The 22,163-nt window shown below is 31.9% G+C and overlaps 1 protein-coding gene across 2 annotated transcripts; it reads left to right on the top strand.

Moving 5' to 3' along the window:
• The first annotated feature begins 856 nt into the window (after positions 1 to 856).
• Positions 857 to 18,311, top strand: LOC132721912 (dual adapter for phosphotyrosine and 3-phosphotyrosine and 3-phosphoinositide-like). 2 transcript variants are annotated; one of them, XM_060706298.1, is made up of 9 exons: positions 857 to 883; positions 5,668 to 5,829; positions 9,572 to 9,691; positions 10,680 to 10,813; positions 11,489 to 11,610; positions 12,342 to 12,389; positions 15,735 to 15,886; positions 16,413 to 16,500; positions 17,974 to 18,311. In XM_060706298.1, the coding sequence occupies exons 2-9, from the start codon at positions 5,786 to 5,788 to the stop codon at positions 17,989 to 17,991; spliced, it is 726 nt and encodes a 241-aa protein (XP_060562281.1). In that variant the 5' UTR covers positions 857 to 883; positions 5,668 to 5,785; the 3' UTR covers positions 17,992 to 18,311. The 2 variants fall into 2 exon arrangements, with proteins under 2 accessions (XP_060562281.1, XP_060562276.1); XM_060706293.1 differs by lacking the exon at positions 857 to 883 and adding an exon at positions 4,862 to 4,993.
• Positions 18,312 to 22,163: the final 3,852 nt, after the last annotated feature.

The following is a 22,163-nucleotide window of genomic DNA, read 5'->3' as shown; positions in this document are numbered from 1 at the left end:
GTAGTGTATCACAGATAGTATTGTATCATAAATGTCATAGATGGTAGCTAGTGTATCACAAATGTCAGACATTGTATTGTAGCACAAATGTCACAGATAGTAGTGTATCACAAATGTCACAGACAGTAGTGTATCACAAATGACACAGATAGTAGTGTATCACAAATGACACAGATAGTAGTGTATCAAAAATGTCACAGATAGTAGCACAGTGTATCAAAAATAGTAATATATCATAAATGTCACAGATAGTAGTATAACACAAATGTCACAGATAGTAGTGTATCACAAATGTCACAGATAGTAATGTATTGCAAATGTCACAGATAGTAGTATAACACAAATGTCACAGTAATTTAATTATCACAAATGTCACAGATAGTAGTATATCACAAATGCCAAAGATAGGATGTTTAACACAAATGTCACAGACAGTAATTTATCACAAATGTCACAGATAGTAGTGTATATAAATCTACCAATAACATATTCATACCCGTATGCACGAGTGTATTAATCTGCCAAAAATTATTGTTGTTGCATGCTGTTGCAACAAGAGAATAAATAAAGCAATGTAAAAATAGAATTCTTTGTTTCATTCATAAAGGTACTGAGAGTGTGAACTGAGTTTTTTTCTGTCAAGGATATAAACAGATAGAAATCCTTACTGATATATGAAAAGCAATGGGAAAAATCAATAGCTAAGTCTGACCACAACGGTTAAATTACGGTAAATTACCGAACATACCGCCGAAGACCGGAGACCGTAGATTACTGTAGTGTGGTCTTGTTGTATTTGGAACGAATTGGACGTCTTCCTAAATGTAAACACAAATTCGTCTGTACGAAAAATTTTTTATAGTGAATAATTATCCAGTTTCACGTAAGTATTATACATTTTATACTGTTCTTATGAATTTGTGACATGAGTTAAGTAAACACATACTAAAGAAGGAACAACTTTAATTGTTATAATGATTACTATGCCAGTAAAGCCTAAACTGCTAAAGGGCACCGAAAAAAAACAACAACAAAACAAAGAAAAAAAAAACAAACACAAATAACTTTGACATGTATGACGTTAACTGAAAATCTTAGTTGATAGTCTGTCTCAGTATTCATCTCTGTGTATTAAATGCATCACACTCTTGAGTATTTTGAGCATATGCGCGTCATTTAAACAGTGTTAAACATTAAACAGAAGTATCGTCATAAATAATAAAAAATATATCAGTGTTTGATAGAGAATAAAATAATAAACAATATGTATCATTGTTTGATAGAGAATAAAAAATAAACAATACATATCAATATTTGATAGAGAATAGAATGCAAGCCTGCATGGGTCAGTCGGTTAGAGCACGAGACTTGTAATCTTGACATTGTGGATTCGATTCCCAGGCTCATCGACAAAAAATTACTAATCAGACTTTTTGATGAGACGTTTTATCAGGGTCTCGTGCATAATTGTTTAAACACTTGGCATGCGAAAGAACCAGGAGAAGCTTCTGGAATTGGGGCATCTTTCTGTATCTGTATCTTGAATGATCCTCCAAAACTATAAAATGACTAATTAATACTCTTCTCGTTCATATGGGCAACAGATGGCGAGTATAGATAAGCTCACATACACACAAAGAATAGAAACCACAGACACTTTGGGGGTCAGATCAGTAGTCTATTAGACCATATCCCCAAGCACTTAGCTTGAAAACCCCTGTGCAATCATTACTTTTTGAGACTTGACAGTATTGGTAAATGGGATTTTTTTGTTCATCAGACTTGTTTAGATGTTTAAGAAATATTTTACTTATAAATGCATGTACAGATGCCTCATTTGTGTTAAAATGTTTAAAGTTTTTTATTGACCATTAACAGGGTCGGTTCAAGCCAGGGGATAGGGTTTGACCCCCAAGTGCCTGTGACAGAAGCAATGTTTTCTTTGCTATGCCTCAGAAACAGAAACACATAAGTGAATGAAACACAAAATTACTTTGAGAAAATCCCTATTTATAAGTTATCCACTCTATGATTCATAAAATTTGTCATCATTTATAACGATCTTTTAGAAGGAATTTTACTATCTGATCTGACTTAACCGGCACTGCAATGCATGGCTTTCACATGGGACTCAAAAATGTATATTTCACCAAAATATCAATATGTAAGCATTTCTTAATCAGTTGGATGTATTTAAGTCTGACAAATGTAATCTTTAAGATGAAATAGATCAGAATTATGAGAAATGAAGGTTAACAAATTTTATCCAGTCATTTTTGGTTATGACCATTCTAAATGACTAATTTCTTTTGTTATTAATATGGAATTATATGGTAACCCTGCCCCAAGTTAATACAGCCCAAATTGAAAATTTGGGTAACCTGATTCCAAAATCTGACAATCTGGTCCAACTCTCTAGTCTCTACAAAAGTTACGATATACAGGTAATTGGTTCCAGTCTGTTGTATTAGTATTGGCAGGACTTACATTTGAATGTTAATGTATAGACTTTAGAAATAGAATCTTTGACTGTAGCATCTCTTAGTTAACCTCTATGGCAGAGATATAAATCATGCCCCTAGGTCTAAAATAGACTGGCCTATGTGTTTCCATAGACTTTCATTGAAGACAAAGAATAGTTTCCTCAGAAACTGACTGATAGTGCCAAGAGCTTAGATATTTGGCAAGAAATATGACCTTGTGGTCTATTACAAATATTAAGTGAATCATGCCAATGATGTCAAAAATGGCCCTACCTTAGATGTTAGGGTTTTTAGCTCACCTGTCACAAAGTGACATGGTGAGCTATTGTGATCGCTTTTCGTCCGGCATCCATCCTGCCGTAACTTTTACTTTAAACGACATCTTCACATAAACTGCCTAGCCAATTTCATCCAAACTTCACAGGAATGTTCCTTTGGTAGTCAACTTTAAAAATTGTTCAAAGAATTTAATTCCATGCAGAACTCTGGTTGCCATGGCAACGGAGAGAAAAAAACTTTAAAAAATCTTCTTTTAAAAAACCCAAAGACCTTGAGCTAAGATATTTGGCATAAATCATCTTCGAGTGAGTGTCTATCAAGTTTGTTCAAATAAAAGCCCTTGGGTTTAAATTGGCCCCGCCCTGGGGTTCATTGATTTTCCTTATATGTGTATAGTAAAAACTTAAAAATCTTCTTTTAAAATCCCAAAGAGCTAGAGTTTAGATACTAAGCATGAAATATCTTCTAGTGAGAGTCTACCAAGTTTGAACAAATAAAAACCCTGGGGTCAAAATTGGCACCGCCCAGGGGGAGGGGGTCATTGTTTTTCCCTATATGTGTATAGTAAAAACTTAAAAAATCTTCTTATAAAAAACCCAAAGAGATAGAGCTTAGATATTTATCAGGAAACATCTTCTAATGGGTGTCTACCAAGTTTGTTCAATTAAAAGCCCTTGGGTTAAAATTGGCCCCGCCCAGGGGCCTATATAGAGGTAAGTGATTTCAGGGCCATCATGGCCCTCTTGTTCTTCAAGGTCATATTTTAAATGTTCAACATGTTGGTTGCTTAATTAGGCAAGTATAAATCAAATCAGTAAATAAGTAACAAAGGCTCTTGTTAACATTTTCTGTAGTTAAATTAGTGCCTCTCTTTAGGAAAATGCAACATCCTTTTGGGGCCTTTTTACATGTAGCTCACTTGTTACAAAGTGACAAGGTGAGCTTTTGTGATCGCTTTTCATCCGGTGTCCAGCTGGCGTTGGTTAACTTTTTACTTTAAACGACAGCTTCTCATAAACCACTGAGCCAATTTCATTCAAACTTAACAGGAATGTTCCTTTAGTGGTCACCTTTGAAAATTGTTCTAAGAATTTAATTCCATACAGAACTCTGGTTGCTAACCGAAAGAAAAAACTTAAAAATTCTTCTTCTAAAAAACCCAAAGAGCTAGAGCTTAGATATTTGGCGTAAATCATCTTCTAGTAAGTGTCTACCAAGTTTGTTCAAATAAAAGCCTTGAGGTCAAAATTGGCTCCACCATGGGAGGTGTATTGATTTTCCTTATATGTCAATTGTAAAAAAGCCCTGGGGGTCAAAATTGGCTCGCCCCGGGGGTCATTTATTTTCCTGATATCTATATTGTAAAAACAAAAATAAATCTTTTCTAAAAAACCCAAAGAGCTAGAGCTTAGATATTTAGCATGAAACATCTTCTTGTGTGTCTCTACAAAGTTTGTTCAAATAGAAGCCATGGGGGTCAAAATTGGCCCCGCCCCATGGGGGTCATTGATTATTCTTATATGTACACATCTTTTGGAACTGTTGTTTTCCCCAGTAATGTTTTTACAAATGCACTATTTCAGATACAAATATGAACTTTGTTATATCAGTTTTAGATTATAGATTTTATATCTGCTTTTGTTTATAGTTTACAATAGTACTAACCTTGTCATGGAGAGTTTTATAAACAGGTGAGGGATTTCAGGGCCATCATGGCCCTCTTGTTTAGAGAATAAACCGTTAATGAAAATGTTTTATTTTTAGAATTTGTTATTGTCCCTGTTTATTCTATTTAAAACACTTACATAAACTTACATCTTTATATTTATATTTGCGATCTTATTTCAATTGATTTGTGTTCTTATATTTATTTTAAACTTAATAACTCCAACAAAAACCTCATAATATTTTCATGTTTAATATTTATTTACCAAGAAATTTCAGTAGAATAACAACAATATTTAACAGATCTGTGTTAACGCAGAACATTAGGCTCTTTGGCAGCAAAATAAAAGTTAACATTGTTATTATTTGCTATGTAATGAATGTGTACAGAAACATCTCACGCTATCAGAATTTGAGTACACATATTATTTCCTCTAGATAAATGTATGTGCTGTTGTACACATGTTCTTATTTAAAACTTTCACACACAAAAGTTTTTAATATAGATCATGAGTATTTATAAATCATATAGGAATAATAATTTATTTAGTTTCATAGCATTGTAGGTAATGTATGTCATTATTATACATTTATCATATATTTTACTAAAGAGATTAATTTAAAATGTACATTTTACATTGTATGCAGCTAACAGTGATAACAGTGGTAATTTATAAAACTGTCAATAATCAGGAGATTTTACATTGGCCTTTTTCATTTGGCTTTGGACATGTGTATTGGCTCTCCGACCTACTGCCTGATCTGCCAATCTGAGTGTCGTTGGTGTGATAACAAAGAGCCAATATGAAATAGTCCACGCATTTTTAACATTATATTATTTTCTTCAGTCATTCTTTATTTCTTTATACAAGTAACAGTAATAATGCACAAATCATTTGTGTACCTGTGATTTTTTTTCATGTGATTAATATACCATCAAATATTATTATTGCTGCAATGCTATAGAAAAGAATTAAATCAACACAAACACAAATTTTCTGAGTGCAATATTATTATATTATGATGTATGACGCACTTTGTATGATCACAGCATGAAGCATAATTATTATTGTTATATGACTTTGAAGTACTCCTAGATTTTCTATACATTTGCCAAATGTGATGATGATTTTTTCACAGTTTTTCATTCTTGACATATACATGTAACATAATTACATACATATAGTACATATGATAGGGATAGATTTATTAAGTACATGTACACTGTCTTTGATTTCAGTTGAATTAGGACTGTGCACTGAATCATTATGTGAGGTTTAACTTGATAGGAAGTGATACTTGATCTGTAAATTGATATAGAATAGAATTATAAGGAAGTGATTATCATAATCCAAGCAATGGCTGAAGATCATTCTGAGGTCAAACTACTTAAAGATTTAGAGTAAGTATAAGTTGTTTTTTTCCTGCAGCTAACTTGTTAATTTATTACATTTTAACAAAGTGAATAATCTAGTTTGTAAAAAATAAGACTTATAGGGTATTAAAGCTACATGCATATATAATGAAACAATTTTTTATATGATTTATGAATGATAAAATAATGTTGTTTCCATAACCTTTTGGTTGATTCTGGAATTAGGGTTGTAATATAATAATGTCTCAAATATGCAGCATACATGTATAATTGTAATTCATATTGTACACACGCAGAATAGAATATACTGAAATAAAATATGATGCTGATTTAGGGTTTTAACTGTTTTTCAATGAGTTCATGCATGCTTGGCATTCATTCTTAAAGAATCATTCAAATAAAGGTATATTATTGGATTTTGTGACTTTTTTTGTCCCCGCCATTTCGAAGAAAAAAGGGGGATATAGAAATAGGCTCTGTCTGTCTGTTCATCCGTCCGTCCGTCATACTTTCGTGTTCGGTCCATAACTTTGTCATTTATCAAAGGAATTTGAAATAACTTGGCACAAATGTTTGTTATAATAAGACGATGTGTCATGCGCAACAACCAGACCCCTACTTCTAGGGTCAAGGTGGCCCTTGCTCATTCAAGGTCAGCATTGTCTATTTGAGGGTATATGTCGTGTCCGGTCTATAACTTTCTTATCTTTGAAGGGATTTTGTAAATAATTGCCACAATTGTTCACAATAATGAGACGATGTGTCATGCGCAACAATCTGTCACTTACCTCCAAGGTGTCATGCGCAACACCTGCATCCCTACCTCCAAGGTCAAGGTCACATTTTGAGGTCAAAAATTAAAATAGTCCGATCTAGAACTTCTTCATAGTTCAAGGGATTTTGAAATAATTTGGCACAAATAGTCACAATAATAAGACGATATGTCAAGTACAACACCTACACCCCTACCTCCAAGGTCAAGGTCACACTTAGAGGTCAAAAGTTAACTGAGTCTGTTATATGGTATATTTTGTGTCCCATCCATAATTTCTTTATAGATCAAGGGATTTTGAAAATACTTGGCACAAATAGTCATAATGATAAGATGATATGTCATACGTAACACCAGTGTCCCTACGTTCAAGGTCAAGGTCACATTTAGAGGTCAAAGATTTACATAGTCTGTTATAGGGTATATTTTGTGTCAAGTCTGTAACTTTTTCATAGATCAAGGGATTTTAAAAATACTTTGCACAAATAATCACAATAATAAGATGATATGTCTGGCCCAAAACATGGGTCCCTACCTCCAAGGTCACACTTAGAGGTCAAAGATTAACATAGTCTGTTAATTGGTATATTTTGTGTCCGATCTATAACTTCTTCATAGTTTAAGGGATTTTGAAAATACTTGGCACAAATAGTTACAATAATAAGACGATATGTCATGCGCAACACCTGCACCCCTACCTCAAAGGTCAAAGCTGAACATTATAGATTTTTAAATTCCGTGTTTCATTTTATTTCTTTAATAAATTTATTGTTGCGTTTGCAGATCTAGCATTGATCATAATTTTGGACTGAAAGTCCTGAGATCCATACCTCAATCTTTTGAAATAGCACAATTTCATACTTCCACGAGGCGGGGGACGCTGGTAACTCTGTTACAAATTCTTGTTTTCAAAATTCAAATCATGATTTTGGTACATAGCTTAAAACAGTTTACTATCAACAGTAATGTTATCACTTGTCAACTGGGGCATGAACACAATAATTTGGCTAATATTCCACGATAAAAGAATTATTCCTAGTTTCAGGATTTTGATATGGTCTTTTGTGTTCTGCCTGGGTTCAGAATGTCAAGTTTTCTTGAAGCATAGCAGAAATTTACAGAATATACATGTACAAATAAGGAAATTGGGCTCAACACATTTAAATCCACCCATTGGTTTTTGAGTTACGGCTCTTTGTAACATAAAAAAGTGTTTATTTTAAAAAAACTTTATTTTTAAGCCATATTTTAATTATGAGGTACATGATTCATGAACTTAATACTGAACATCTTCAATCGAGTGATTTGTGAAAGGCAGCAAGGAATATTAAGTCAGTAATAAACATCAACTTAATATTAAAGCTACACACCTCCAGATGATCAAACAATTTATTTCTACAATATCAAATATGGGTAAAAGATACTTATAAGTTAGGAAAAGTAAAAAGATTTAAGAGTCAGGTAATAATTTACATGTTATTTGTGATTAATGACTGATTTTTCAGTATTTATAACTGTACTTCTACTGCGTTACTAACGCGGTAAGGGTTATCTCTGCATATTTTGACCCCTTTTTGGTAGTTTATGTGGGTTGGAAGTGCCATTTATTATGTGTAAATTGCTCCCTTTGGTACTTCACAATATTACACTTTTAAATACATTTTCAAAATTTTCATGAAAATTGGTATGCTTGCTGCTTTAACAGTGTAAAATGTTTAAACAACTGTAAGAATTCTTAGATTTTAGATTTTAAACTTTAACTTTGTTTTTTGAGATAAGATTTGTTGGTATATTGTTATACTTGACAAGTTGACAACAATTACATATCTGATAATGGAGTACCATTATCTGTGAGGACTGCACTGTAGATGATAAAATAGTGTGTAATCAGAAAAAAATACAACTTAAGTAGAACAAAATGTCATATACCTTATCATATATAAACAAAAGTAATCTAAAATTTCTTCGTCTGTTGGTCTTACACTAACCTCGATTTCAGTTTATTTTAATTTTCTTACTGGTTTTTGTGTCGCCTCTACGGAGTAGTGGCGACATATAGGGATCACTTCTCTGTCTGTCCGTCCGTCACAAAACTTGTCCGGACAACTCCTAAACTAATGGTGCAATTTCATCCAAACTTTACAGGAATGATCAGTACCAAGTCTAGATGTGCATATTGTCAGCATTTTCCGGATCAATGATTTTTGTCAGAGTTATGGCCCTTTAATAATTTTTATTTTTAAAGTTTGTCCGGACTACTTCTCTTATACCACTAATGCAATTTCAATGAATCTTTACAGGATTGATCTGTAGCTCAAGTCCTTGCGCATAATTATTGCATGGGTTTTCCGGTTGAATGATTTTTGGCCGAGTTATGGCCCTTTGATAAAAAGGTGTTTTTTTCTGTGTGTAGCTTGTCCAGACTACTCCTCATAAACTACTGGTGCAATTTTATCCAAACTTTACAGGAATGATCAGTACCAAGTCTAGTTGTGCACTGTCCGTCTGTCTGTCCGTCTGTCACAAAACTTGTCCCAACATGAAATTGGCCATCATGAGGCGACACGTGTGATCACTGATCGCTCTTGTTTTGCTTAAAACTGACCAATGCCATTAAAATGGATAAACGTCACACTCCTATATACTCATCTGTCATATTTTTTTAATCTCATCTGTTATCTGTGGGTAATTATCTCATCTGCCTTAAAGATATTTCTTACAGTAGCGCCATTTTAACATAGGCAAAGAAGTTTTAAACTTTTATTTGCATTTAAGAGAATAATGATTGAAACAAATTTATGAAAAAAAAATTGGGGGGAGGGGAGATGTGGTATCTTATATTTTTAGTTAGCTGCCCCTGTAAATGGTGCTTGTTTCTTACCTGAACATTTTGTTGGTGTTTCTAAATTATTTTTCAAGCTGTTTAATAATGATACATGTATAGTATACTCAGTTTAAAATAATCAAAGCTAATATTGTTATTTATTTATCTTCCAGTTATTTCCACCCAGATTTAGACAGACATAAAGCGGAAGCAATTTTATTGCAGAATGGAAAAGATGGTACATTCCTAGTAAGAAATAGTTCTAAACAAAATGAGTATGCTGTTTCAGTGAGGTACGTTCACTGTCTTCACTTGTATACTACATGTATGTATCTGTATAATTTTCATAATGTTTAAAGCAGGGATGTCATCTGGAGTCTGGATATCTGTACGTTTGAATCACTGTTCGGTATCCGGAGTTGATTTTCTGATCCAGATATTCATATAAAATGTATGAAAGACTTGTCATAATATGTAAAAAATGTAAGATAACTGATGTAGACATGTTGTTAAAACTTTATACCATGTAACTTTTTGTGATCTGTCAGGGACCAATACAAAGGATGGTCCACTTCATATTCTGCCAGAAAATTTTTAATATTTCATCTCTTTTTATGTGTTAAAGTGTTATAGTTAAGTAGTTTTTTTTAGCAATCAATGTAAATTTTAGCAAAAAATTGTAGCTGAAAGTGGGGGCTTTTTAAATTCTGTATAAATAGAAAAACAAGTCTTACAATAGCAACTTTTTTTTTATTTTAACCATTAAATATAGCCCAATCATTCTAGTGAGGAACCCTTACAAAAAAATGTTTCATGGAAAACAAAAAAAATAATCTTTTTTCATAAAGTAAAGCTGAGCATTATTTATTGTAAAAACACATGTTTTTTCCTTCTATAAAAATAAACTGATTATTCCATTTTCCCTCGAAAACAATCTATGTATCTTTTAAAAGATATGAAAGAAAAGAAAATTAGGATTATCTTTGTATTGTACTGCTTTTTGTTTTTTTTTGGATAAAATCTTAAATGGTTTAGAAATATGCACCATGTTTTTGTCTATGAGTTTTAGTTTTTTTCTTTGCTGCCAAATGTAACTTTTAAGTTTGCTAATTCAGCATTTTTAAGATTTATATATACATATGTATCGATACCCTCCTGACAAAACAGAGTACTTGGGTATTTTGACTACCACTAACTTGCAGTTTTTATTTTTTCTTCAAAACCATTTGAAGAGTGGCAGTGATGTTTACCAATATATTAATACCTTTCAATATTTTACAGGGCAGCAGATGCAGTCAAACACTTTAATCTGACATGGAAAGATGACGCTTTCTATTTCGGTCATGGGAAATATGAAACATGTGATGATATAGCGTATCATTTTCGTAACCAACCAATGCTTGGTGGTGAATCAGGTGTGTGATATTTATTATAACTCAAAATATTGTTATAATTTCAAGTGCCATCATTATTTTCAGTCATTATATTTTTAAAATTGTCAAACTGGAATTTCAGTCACATGGGATTAAAGACTAGGTTTCTTAGCTAAGATCAACGGAAAAATCTTGTTCTCCTTTGTCTTAAAGTACAAGTTATGCTTTTAACTCATAGGCCTGAGTTGAATCTTCACTCAGGTGAGCATTAGAATAGCCATCATGGCCCTCTTGTGTCAGGATGCAGTTTGAACATAACATGTATTAAAAGGAATAGGAACGGATAGATTGATGTCTGTCTTATATCAATATTTATCCTTTAAAAAGAAGTACCATGACAGTTTTTCTGTTGAAATCGAGCATATAACAGAGAAATTCATCTTTTAAGAAAACATTTATTAGTTATTTCCCCGAAATGTTTTTGACAATATGTTAAAGGAATATTTGGTCTTACAGTTACCTCTCAATCTTAGATTGTAGAGAATGGCTTAAGCAGACTTCAAATAAATCATTTTTAAGCAAAAACCTATTATTAGATAGCAAAGAAATTTAATCATGAATAATTAAATGAAAGTTTAGTATTTTCTAAGGAAAATCTTCAACCAGAAATCAATGTTTTTTGTCAAATTAGTCATACTTTGTATATAATAAATTCAGGTCAGACAACATTAATGGTAGATCCATACCCAAGAGTTGTGTCGGAGCCAGCTATCTATGGTACAGTGAGAGTTCATGCAGAATACAGCACCGGTGATAACACTCCTAGAACAGACTTCTCAGTATGCAACTTTCTTTTAATTATCATACAAGATATACCACTACAAGTGGGTGGAGGATGTTTCATAGGAACCATTTTTCCCCCGTCCTATCAGAACTCTTTATCTGCATTTTGACAAAGTTGTGTCCCTTTTTGAACATGAAAAATGTCGTGAAATATTAATCTACTTTTACTCTTTCACTGCTGCAGAGATGCTACAGTTACAAATAATGTGGCTTAATATACAAAAATATGAATTTAAATCAATCTTTATTTTACATTTTGATTAAATAATCAAAATAATAAGATAAATTCATTTTCTGTATCCATCTTAGTATATTTTAAGCAGATAATGCAAAAAATAAAAAAAATAACATAGCCAATTTCTGGAAATGAATTTGGCATTGGAAGCTACATTAGAAGAAATATGTGACAATGAAAGGGAAAAACAGTTATCTAAGAGTTATCCTGTAGAAAGTTCTTACTGTTGCTTAGAAGATCAAAGAAAGTTGTTGTGATCATTACATTTATTCTAGACAAGTACAAAAGACATAAATAATGTTTCTTGATTTTTGAAGGAAAAGCGAAATATTTTAAAGTTTAGTTAAAAGTCATACATCTTAAATATCTGAGTGGCATGTTTTACCAGTGGCAACTTTATAAAAAAAAGACCAAGTAAATGTAAGTGGATGTAAATGAAGAATGTACAATGTGTAATTTATTTGCAATGACATTATGCTTTTATCATTTTAGATAAACTCTAAAGATGGATATTTGACAAAGATTGGTGCAATATTTAAGGTTAGTATAATGTTAGAGGAAGTGAAATAGCTATTCCTTGTCACCTTTGTACTGATAAGGATTTTATATCAGATATTTTGTATATCGAGCTTATGATTGGATTGTTGTATTTACATCCTTATAGTGCTTCCTAACTTCATGATGAATAGAGATACTATGGTACTCGGCAAATGTAGGTTTTTCCCACCTAATCTCTGGGTACAAACAAACTTTGTGGTTACAACTTAGTAATATCGATAATAATTGTAACATATGGATCACTCTATTGTAAAAAGTAGTGCATATTGAAGCTACCACAGTAAAAGTTTGTACCACAGGATTAGATGGGGGAGACAACCCCACATTTGCAATGTTTCAGATAACATCTATTGAACATTTATTAAATAAATGCCATGTCAAACTTTAAATAAGTAATAATAAGTAAAGTAACTTTAATAAGTAATACAGTATATTTCTATTGTCTGAAATAAACTTAGAAATTTTATTGCACAGTAACAAGTGATTGGAAATATTCAGTAAAAGTAATTTTCATCAAGAACTGGGCAAAATCTTTCTTGAATTCTCAAAACTGGTTTTAGTCGTCTCTATCTCTAATTTTGACTAAATATTGAAGGAATGGGACATGATTACTTACTGCCTGTTGTCAGTCAATATTTCCACACCTGCCTGAAATCATATCTCTTCCTTATTATACAATTTTCATTCTGCCTATATCTTTATTATATAATTATAGCAAACGTCTTTAAAGTCATTTGTCTTTTATTCCACTGCCAACTTAATTGCCAACTTTCTATACACAAATGATAAAGTCACAAGATGGTTAGGACTAAGCAATTCTACAAAAAAGTGTGGACTTACTACATGTAGGCTTTAAATATTTGACAACATTCACAATTACATTTTTAGCTCAACTATTCGAAGAATATGAGAGCTATTGTAGTCGCCCCGGCGTCGGCGTCAGCGTCCGCGTCGGCGTTGGTTAAAGTTTTTTGTAAATTCAAATATCTCAATTATTACTTGAGATATTCAATTGAAACTTACAATACTTATTTATAGTAACAAGGTACATCAGATTGACAAGTTGGATAACTCTGCCTACAATATTGACAGAATTATGCCCCTTTTTAACTTAGAAATTTTGGTTAAAGTTTTTTGTAAAGTCAAATATCTCAATTATTGCTTGAGATATTCAATTGAAACTTACAATACTTATTTATAGTAACAAGGTACATCAGATTGACAAGTTGGATAACTCTGCCTACAATATTGACAGAATTATGCCCCTTTTTAACTTAGAAATTTTGGTTAAAGTTTTTTGTAAAGTCAAATATCTCAATTATTGCTTGAGATATTCAATTGAAACTTACAATACTTATTTATAGTAACAAGGTACATCAGATTGACAAGTTGGATAACTCTGCCTACAATATTGACAGAATTATGCCCCTTTTTAACTTAGAAATTTTGGTTAAAGTTTTTTGTAAAGTCAAATAATTTCTCAATTATTGCTAGAGATATTCAAATGAAACTTACAATACTTATTTATAGTAACAAGGTACATCAGATTGACAAGTTGGATAACTCTGCCTACAATATTGACAGAATTATGCCCCTTTTTAACTTAGAAATTTTGGTTAAAGTTTTTTGTAAAGTAATTTTGGTTAAAGTTTTTTGTAAAGTCAAATATCTCAATCATAATGCTCGAGATATTCAAATGAAACTTACAATACTTATTTATAGTAACAAAGTACATCAGATTGACAAGTTGGATAACTCTGCCTACAATAATGACAGAATTATGCCCCTTTGGAACTTAGAAATTTTGGTTAAAGTTTTTTTGTAAAGTCAAATATCTCAATTATTGCTTGAGATATTCACTTGAAATTTAAAATACTTTTTTTATAGTAACAATTTTACATATCTATAACTATTAAAGATATTTATTTAAAACTTCACATTTAGGGTCATAATTGTAGGTCACTGACAAAGCTTGCATTTAGGCTGATTTTTCTCCCCTTTTTCAACTTGGAAATTCATGGTAAAGTTTTGTTTGTAAGCTGTTATCTCAATAACTACTGAAGGGTTTGTGCCTTTTTTGGGACAATTTTATGCATTCATAATAATAAAGCAGTGATTTACTTGATAAAACATCTTAATAACAAGCCTTTGTACCTTTTCTGTCAAATTTATGTATTCATAGGTAATTAGTATTATTATACTCAATAAAACACCCTTGTGACATTACCTTCCGAATAGCCAAGCCAATACTGTATAATTAGACTCTCTCTAAGGCCTATAACATGAATTTATAAAAAAAAATTAGCCCTTTTGTGAACTTAAAAAATTTAACATTATTAAGGCTCTTTTACTATCAAGCACTTAGAATAGTCGAGCGTGCTGTCCTACCGACAGCTCTTGTTAAGGACCCTCTCAGGTTAAATATGATGTATAATGTAGCAGTTCATCATCAACAATTTTTCTCCGGTCATTATCACTTCACAGATTTTTTAGTCATATTTTTACAACAAACAGTTAATCCTTAGCCTGCTGGCACCTATAGAATCTACCCATGTGACTAGTGCAGACCAAGATCAGCCTGCATATTCATTCCTATCTCATCATGGTCTGAAGTGTTTGCTAGTCTATCAGTACTTAAGGGCTCTTGTTAGCATTTTGAGGCCATGCATGAGAGGAATTTCCCATGATTTTCAAATATTTTTCATTCAAGGGGGAATTTCAACAGAAGAAAATTAATTCATTAAAAACAAGCAAAACAAGAGTCGTTTAACAAATTTATCAACAACAAGCTGCTATTAAGTACATTTTTGATACTTTATGTGTAAGAATTCAACTTAAAAAAGTGATCCCTGATCTATGGTTGTTAAACATTATTGTCAAGGGGAAATTTTTTTGGTTTTAGGGGGGAAAATCACACTTTTTTTAATGGGGGAATGGGGCCCATATCCGGCCACAAATTTTACCAAACAAGAGCCCTGACTTATTTGGCAATTTTCCCTAAATATGATGAATGGTTCTGCCCAGATTGAAAAGTCCATTTATAATATTTAGCCTGGTAGTACACCACTATAATGGGCATTATTGTCATTTAGTGGTTGCATATAAACATGCAGAAAGCAAACACTATGTGTTTACAATCATGTACATGTCGATTAAAATGATGTATGCCCCTGCTGAAATTTCTGTTTGTGTTAGATGAATTTTATTATTTCTCATTCATATAATAGTTGCCCACATTGAAATCATATTTGATCTCATTTTAGTGACCTAGTGAAATGAATGTAAATTGATATGAAAATGTAGATTTACTACTTTTTTACATTTCAGACATGGAAGGTTCGATGGTTTGTGCTTCAGAAAAATGAACTGAAATATTTTAAGGACTCCTCGAGGAAGGATGCTATACGAGTGTTAGATCTAGATGAATGCAAGGAGTGTGTAATGGAGGGCAATTTTAAGGGAAAGGACCATGTTTTTAGGTAAAATAACAATTTAGCTAATTTGGTTAGCAGGAATAATAAGAATTTTTGAAAATTAGGTAGGTATGAATAATAATAAACATACTTAGTAGATAGGAATTGTAACAATTTTGAAAATTTGGTAGGTAGGAATTATAACAATTTAGCATACTTGGAAGGTAGGAATAATAACAAACATACTTGGTTGGTACATTTTTGTACATATAGGAATTGTAACAATTGAGCAAATTTGGTAGTCTGGAATAATTACAATTTAGCAAATTTGATAGGTAGGAATAATTACAATTTAGCAAATTTGATAGGTAGGAATAATTACAATTTAGCAAATTTGGTAGGTAGGAATAATAACAATTTAGCATATTTGGTAGGTAGGAATAATAACAAAGTTTAACACATTTAGTTAGCAGGAATAATAAGATGCTTTAACTGAAATTAATTTGAGGATCAAAATTTTGGACTTCCTGCAACTTTCATAGAATAACTTTATATGTTGCCATTGTATTGCTTACTTTTCAATATTTTACAGATTAGTATTTGAGTGGAGAACATTTTATTTATTTGCTGCTAATGAGAAAGAGTCAAAGGAATGGGTTAAGCTGATTAACTGGAGACTAGTGAGTATTAAATTTTGTAAATATCATAAGAGCTTCTTGTAGAAGGTTGTATATTTGCTAATATGGTAATGAGCTTATATCAACAGTATTAATAGTTTTAAGATGTTTAAGAGTTATTTCTATCAGCCTTTTGTCAGTTGTCCATTTTTGAACTTGCTTGAACTCTTAGTCTGATGGCAGCAGCTGAATCTACCAAAGCAGCAAGTGCAACCAAAGATCAGCAAACATATCCAAACTTAGATAAACAAGATAACAAACAAAGATATGAGTAGAAATAAAAGAAATATAGACAAGTAGAAATATAGACAAGTTGAACTTCAACTTTAAATAAATAAACCATGACATACTTGCTATGTTTCTCAGAAAAGGATTACACAGTCCTAAGGCTTTGTGTCAGGATCAAAGGCTTTATGTCAGTTTGTCATTGCTCATTTGTTTGTATGTACCAAAGAATATTTATTTTTCCAATTCATTTGATATGAGAAGTATACATGTATTTTTGTGCCCCCACGTTAGTGGCGGGCATTTAGATTTACCCTTGTCCGTCCGTCTGTCCGTCCGTCCGTTCACTTTTGTGTCGCACGTAACTCAAAAAGTATTTGACCTAGAGTCATGAAACTTTACAGGAATGTTGATCGCATGTGTAGTTGTGCACCTGGGTATTTTCGTCTGGATATTTTTAGTATTTTCAGAGTTATTGCCCTTGACTTAGTAAAATTTTGCAATTTTCAACATGTGTCGCACGTAACTCAAAAAGTATTTGACCTAGAGTCATGTAACTTTGCAGGAATATTGATCAGCATGTGCAGTTGTGCACCAGGTATTTTCGTCTGGATTTATTTAGTATTTTTAGAGTCATTGCCCTTCACTTAGAAAATTTTTGCAATTTTCAACTTGTGTCCCAAGTTACTCAAAAAGGATTTGACATAGTCATTAAACCTTATGGGCAGGTTGCTCAGCATATTAAGATTTGCACCTGGGGTTTCGCTTGTGGATTTATCCAGTATTTGTAGAGTTATTTCCCTTGACTTAGTAAAAAGATTGACAGAACAGTGGCGCGGTGGGGGCACCCGTGTCCTATGGACACATTTCTAGTTGTTTAATTGGTTTAACATCACATAACCAACTTTACTGGTGAAGGTCAGGTTCCCTTTTGTAGGTTTTTACAGGTACAAGCTCAGCAAGCTATCCATAGAAAAAAACTGACTTCTTTAAGCGAGTTTGATACTTTCTAACATGAAAGAAATGGAAGTCCCGGACAGGATTTGAACCCAGGATTTTAATTCTGGAACCTTGACCACTTAGCCGAGGTGGCTCGGTGATAATAAAATGTAGATGCCTGAGGAATGGTCACAATTGTTGTAACTTGTTCTTTTACAATTTGTATTAAAAAAGCTTACTGTTATAACTTTTACTTTAATGAATGGAAAAATAATAGCACTTTCTTGAACCTTTCTGTTGTTGTTTTTTCAGGATCACAAAGGCAAATAGTAGAATACCAAGATAAACAGAAGAACACAATCTGGTTATGTGTGCAAGAATCTGTGGATAATAAACTCAAACATTGTGAGAATTGTCCACGTGTAGCTTGTTTTAACCCTTTACCTGCTAGTGTTGTTTGAGGAATTTGTTCGGTTTCAAATTCGAATCAGTTCTTTCAAAGGATAAGGGATTTTAATACCAGAACATAAAAATTGAGTTACCAATATTACATAACCTAGTGTTGACAGCATGGACTTGCAGGCTGGCCTGGCTCTATACTGGTGGCAAAGGCTGAACACTTTTGATTCAAACAGGTTAAGGGTAAATATGATAGAAAATTGTCAGTTTTTTGTCTAGGAAATATATTTCAATTTAGAGTGCATTGTTGTAGAATAATGCAGGGTTTAAGCATTTGAATGATAAACCATGCAAATAGTGCAAAAAAAAGTAAGTGCTAGTAAAAATGAAAATTGATAAAAATATGTTGAACTACATTGAGCATAAAAGTGATTTTCCTACCATCATTTGGGTTATTAACGTCATATCTGACATTATATGACTTATAAGAATTTATTTTTTATGCTGTGTATATATAATGTAATTATGCACTTGATTGCTCTTTTGATGGGAGAATAGTGTAAAGCATGTTTAGAATGTTTGTTTTGAACAACAGTGAGACCAGAAATATTTTCCTTAGTGCAACATTAAAAGGATTTTCACGGTTACATTTTAATAGCATCAACTTTAACACAGACATGAGGGCATTAAAGTCAAGTTAAAATGATGATACAATACAGTTATCTGGTTAATATGAGTCAGCGAACATAATACAAAAACTTACAAAATGTAATTTAATTTTCAGTTATTAACAGTTGTGATAGCCATTATGTGTTGTGTGTGGTTATCCACAATTTCTTTAAACAACATCTTGTCATTAATCACCCTGTAGATTTTGATGAAACTTCACGAGAATGATCCTTAAGTGGCTCTCTAAAAACATTATGCAAACAGTTTGTCTAGTTAGTCACAGTAGCTAAAATATAGACTTATAAATGAGTATTTAACTCTCAGTTTGCTGATGGCAACAGGTTTTACCCACATGACCAATGCTAACCAAGATCATGGTCTGCACTTTTCACTATTCAGCCAGTAAAAATTATTCGAAATTTTCCTGAAATATAATCAATGTTTTGGTCTATATTGAAAAATGGACATGATATTTAGCATGGTAAAGGTTTAAACCTACAATGTCCAGATAGTTGGCATGTAGCATCACCTTAAGGCTTTCTACATAAGTTACATATATCATGTCCTAGGGTCAAAATTGACACTGTCCTAGTGCAAAGGCTTATAAAGGGCAGTGCATATAACATTCTGAAACAAAGATTTGGCATGTGGCATTGCCTTCTGGACCTTCATAAAAGTTAATTAAATCAAGGCCATGTGTTCACATTTGTTTAGGAAACTAAAATGCCCTCAGCTTAGTTATATAGCATGCAGCATCTCCTTATGGAAAACAGACATTTGCTGCCTCAGACAATTGACTCACGGACATTTGCCTCCCTTTTTTAAGATCACCGATTTATTATTATGTTCAGTCTATTTTGTTGAACATTAACAAAAAGAAAACAGTAGTGATATCTGCGAAAGAGAGAACCAAACAAACTGCAAAGAAATTAATTAAATGACATATGTCCACGCTTCAAATTTTTAACACGGAGACAAATGCCCACCCTTCAAATACTTTTGGGTTGGGTTTGGGAGGGGAAACATGTGAGGGAGCAACTGTCCAGCTCTGCAAAATGAGCGGGCAAATGAACTGGGGGCAAATGTTCTAGAATCTCTTCTTATAGTTCTCTACAAATTCCTCGTTTGTTATTCCTTGTATTTTCATCCATTAAAATCATTACAGTATGTTTTGAAAAATATATACATGACTTACAATCAATCACTTCTGTAAACAATTATCTTAAGAAAATGTATTTTAAAGAAAAAGTAAACACAGTTTTACTTGATTGTAATAATATAGTTTTTTTTTTTAATATTCATATATCGCACATGTATAATACATTTGTAGTTTTGAATTTAACATTAACAGAATAACAGAATATATGTGCCTTTATTATTGTTGTTTTTTTATTTCTGTGCTTGACCATGGATTATTGTTACTTTTTTAACATTTATGTATCATATAAATGTATCAAATAGTTTTGAAATTAAAACAAATTATAACAGAATGTTTGTGTTTCTTCTTACTATAGATGATTCAAAATTAAGGGTTGACTCAAAATTACTTAGAGTATGATAGTTTTAGCTTGATTATCATGAATTTTAGCTTTGTATTGATTTGAACAACTCTCAAAGAACTTAAACCAGGACTGGTATCATATGAGAACAGATAGTTGATAGTATGGCTCGTACCAATAATCACTGGGTTGAGAGGTAGAATTCCTGAACCAGAAAGCAACTTTTTCCAAAATGGAGGGATGATTCAATATTACAGGAAAAAGAAACTTAAAAAAGCGTTCTAAGTTAACTTTAAATGAACATGTACATTATTTTGGAAACATATGTTTCAAAATCAGCGTGTCATATACAATTTTTATGCACTAACTTCTCTTAAGTACTTAATAGTGTATAAAACTACATCATCTGCTGCCTATAGTTTACAAAGTTATTGGTCGAATTTTGAAAAAGAATAATTCCAAAATACCTACGAAAATGTGTTTATACGAGAATTGGTTGATGGATCATATGATGCACAGAATCCTTGCCAAACAGTCTAAATATAGTTTCATATTTCTCTAACCAAGTCGACTCAAGCATGAAATGTGCTTGTTTACTAGGGTTGTTCAAAAAGTAATAGGACTAAGGGTCTTGCATTTACATATTCCATGAAATTTAGAATATTTTCATAAGTACAGGGATCCTAAAATGTATTTATTTTACGTCATGAACGTCATTTATTGTATTGTTAGCGTATGCCAGGTCATGAACCCCCAGTCATTTGAAATTCACAGAATTGTTATTTTCAAAAATATAATATTGATTTTTTCACTGTATATATAAGGACATGTTCTAATATTTGTATATTGTAAAATTGTGTATGTAAATTAAGATGCGAACAGTTAGAGCTGCTTTTACTTTTAAAACAACCCTTGTTTATTGAAACTGTTGTGATACTAAACTCCTTACACCAACCAAGCATTATAACTAACATTTATTTACTTTATTCCATGTTGAGTATTAAGTGCCTTGTGCCAAACAAACAAGGATACACTAACACTTGATAGTTATGTTCATATGGTAAAATAATAATAAACATGTTCAATTACTTTAAATTAATTTATTGGACATAAAAAAAAAACATAGTTAAAACAGATGGTATTGAAAATTTTATACCATTAATATTGTAAATTAAAATATATATCTATTATTGGTAAAAATGTCTGAATAAATATTAATTTCAACTGCTTAAAGAAATTGGACTAGTCCTACGCCATAAAATTTTCACTATGAAAACTTTGGAGCCCAGATTGGTTAGAATGCATGACATGATCTTAACCTATGACCTAATTGGCTAAGACGATGTAAAAACTTAAGAACCATTGTTGACCTAACAATTCTGTTTTAGAAAAATTTTATAATTGAAGGGAAAAAAGGAAGCCAACAACATTAATTATTTTATGTGTCCATAAAATCTTACACATGTATAATTACACACACTACAAAAATACTGTCAGTACTCTCTGTGACTCACTGGTCTTGCTAATTCTTTACCAAAGAGTAATAATGTAAACCAAAGTTGTGAAGAAAATAGAATAATTGAATAATTAAGTCAAGGTTTCAAGCGGTCAAAGTTCACCTTTAATGACTCAATAGCACCAGAAGGGAATGATTCAATGAAAATGGAAAGAGATAGATGACATATCACAGATGCAGCGAGGAAAATCCTGTTACACCTAACTCTGCTACTTAGTGCCAGGTTAGTTAAAAAAAATGTGTAAAACAACAAATGTACCAAAAATGTGTTATTGAATAATATCCAATATGAATATTTTTCTAGAATTTATGATAGGCTCATAATTGTTTCACAATCATCATGTCATTTATTCATTGCATAACTCTTGATATCAGTCACAAGTCTATTTTATACACTTTCCTGCCTTTTTCCATAAAAT

Source organism: Ruditapes philippinarum, unplaced genomic scaffold, assembly GCF_026571515.1.
Source record: "Ruditapes philippinarum isolate M1 unplaced genomic scaffold, ASM2657151v2 ctg1589_1_1_1_1, whole genome shotgun sequence".
Lineage (NCBI taxonomy): Eukaryota > Metazoa > Mollusca > Bivalvia > Venerida > Veneridae > Ruditapes > Ruditapes philippinarum.
Note: the sequence above shows the minus strand (reverse complement) of the source record. Positions and strands in the feature narration are given on the sequence as shown.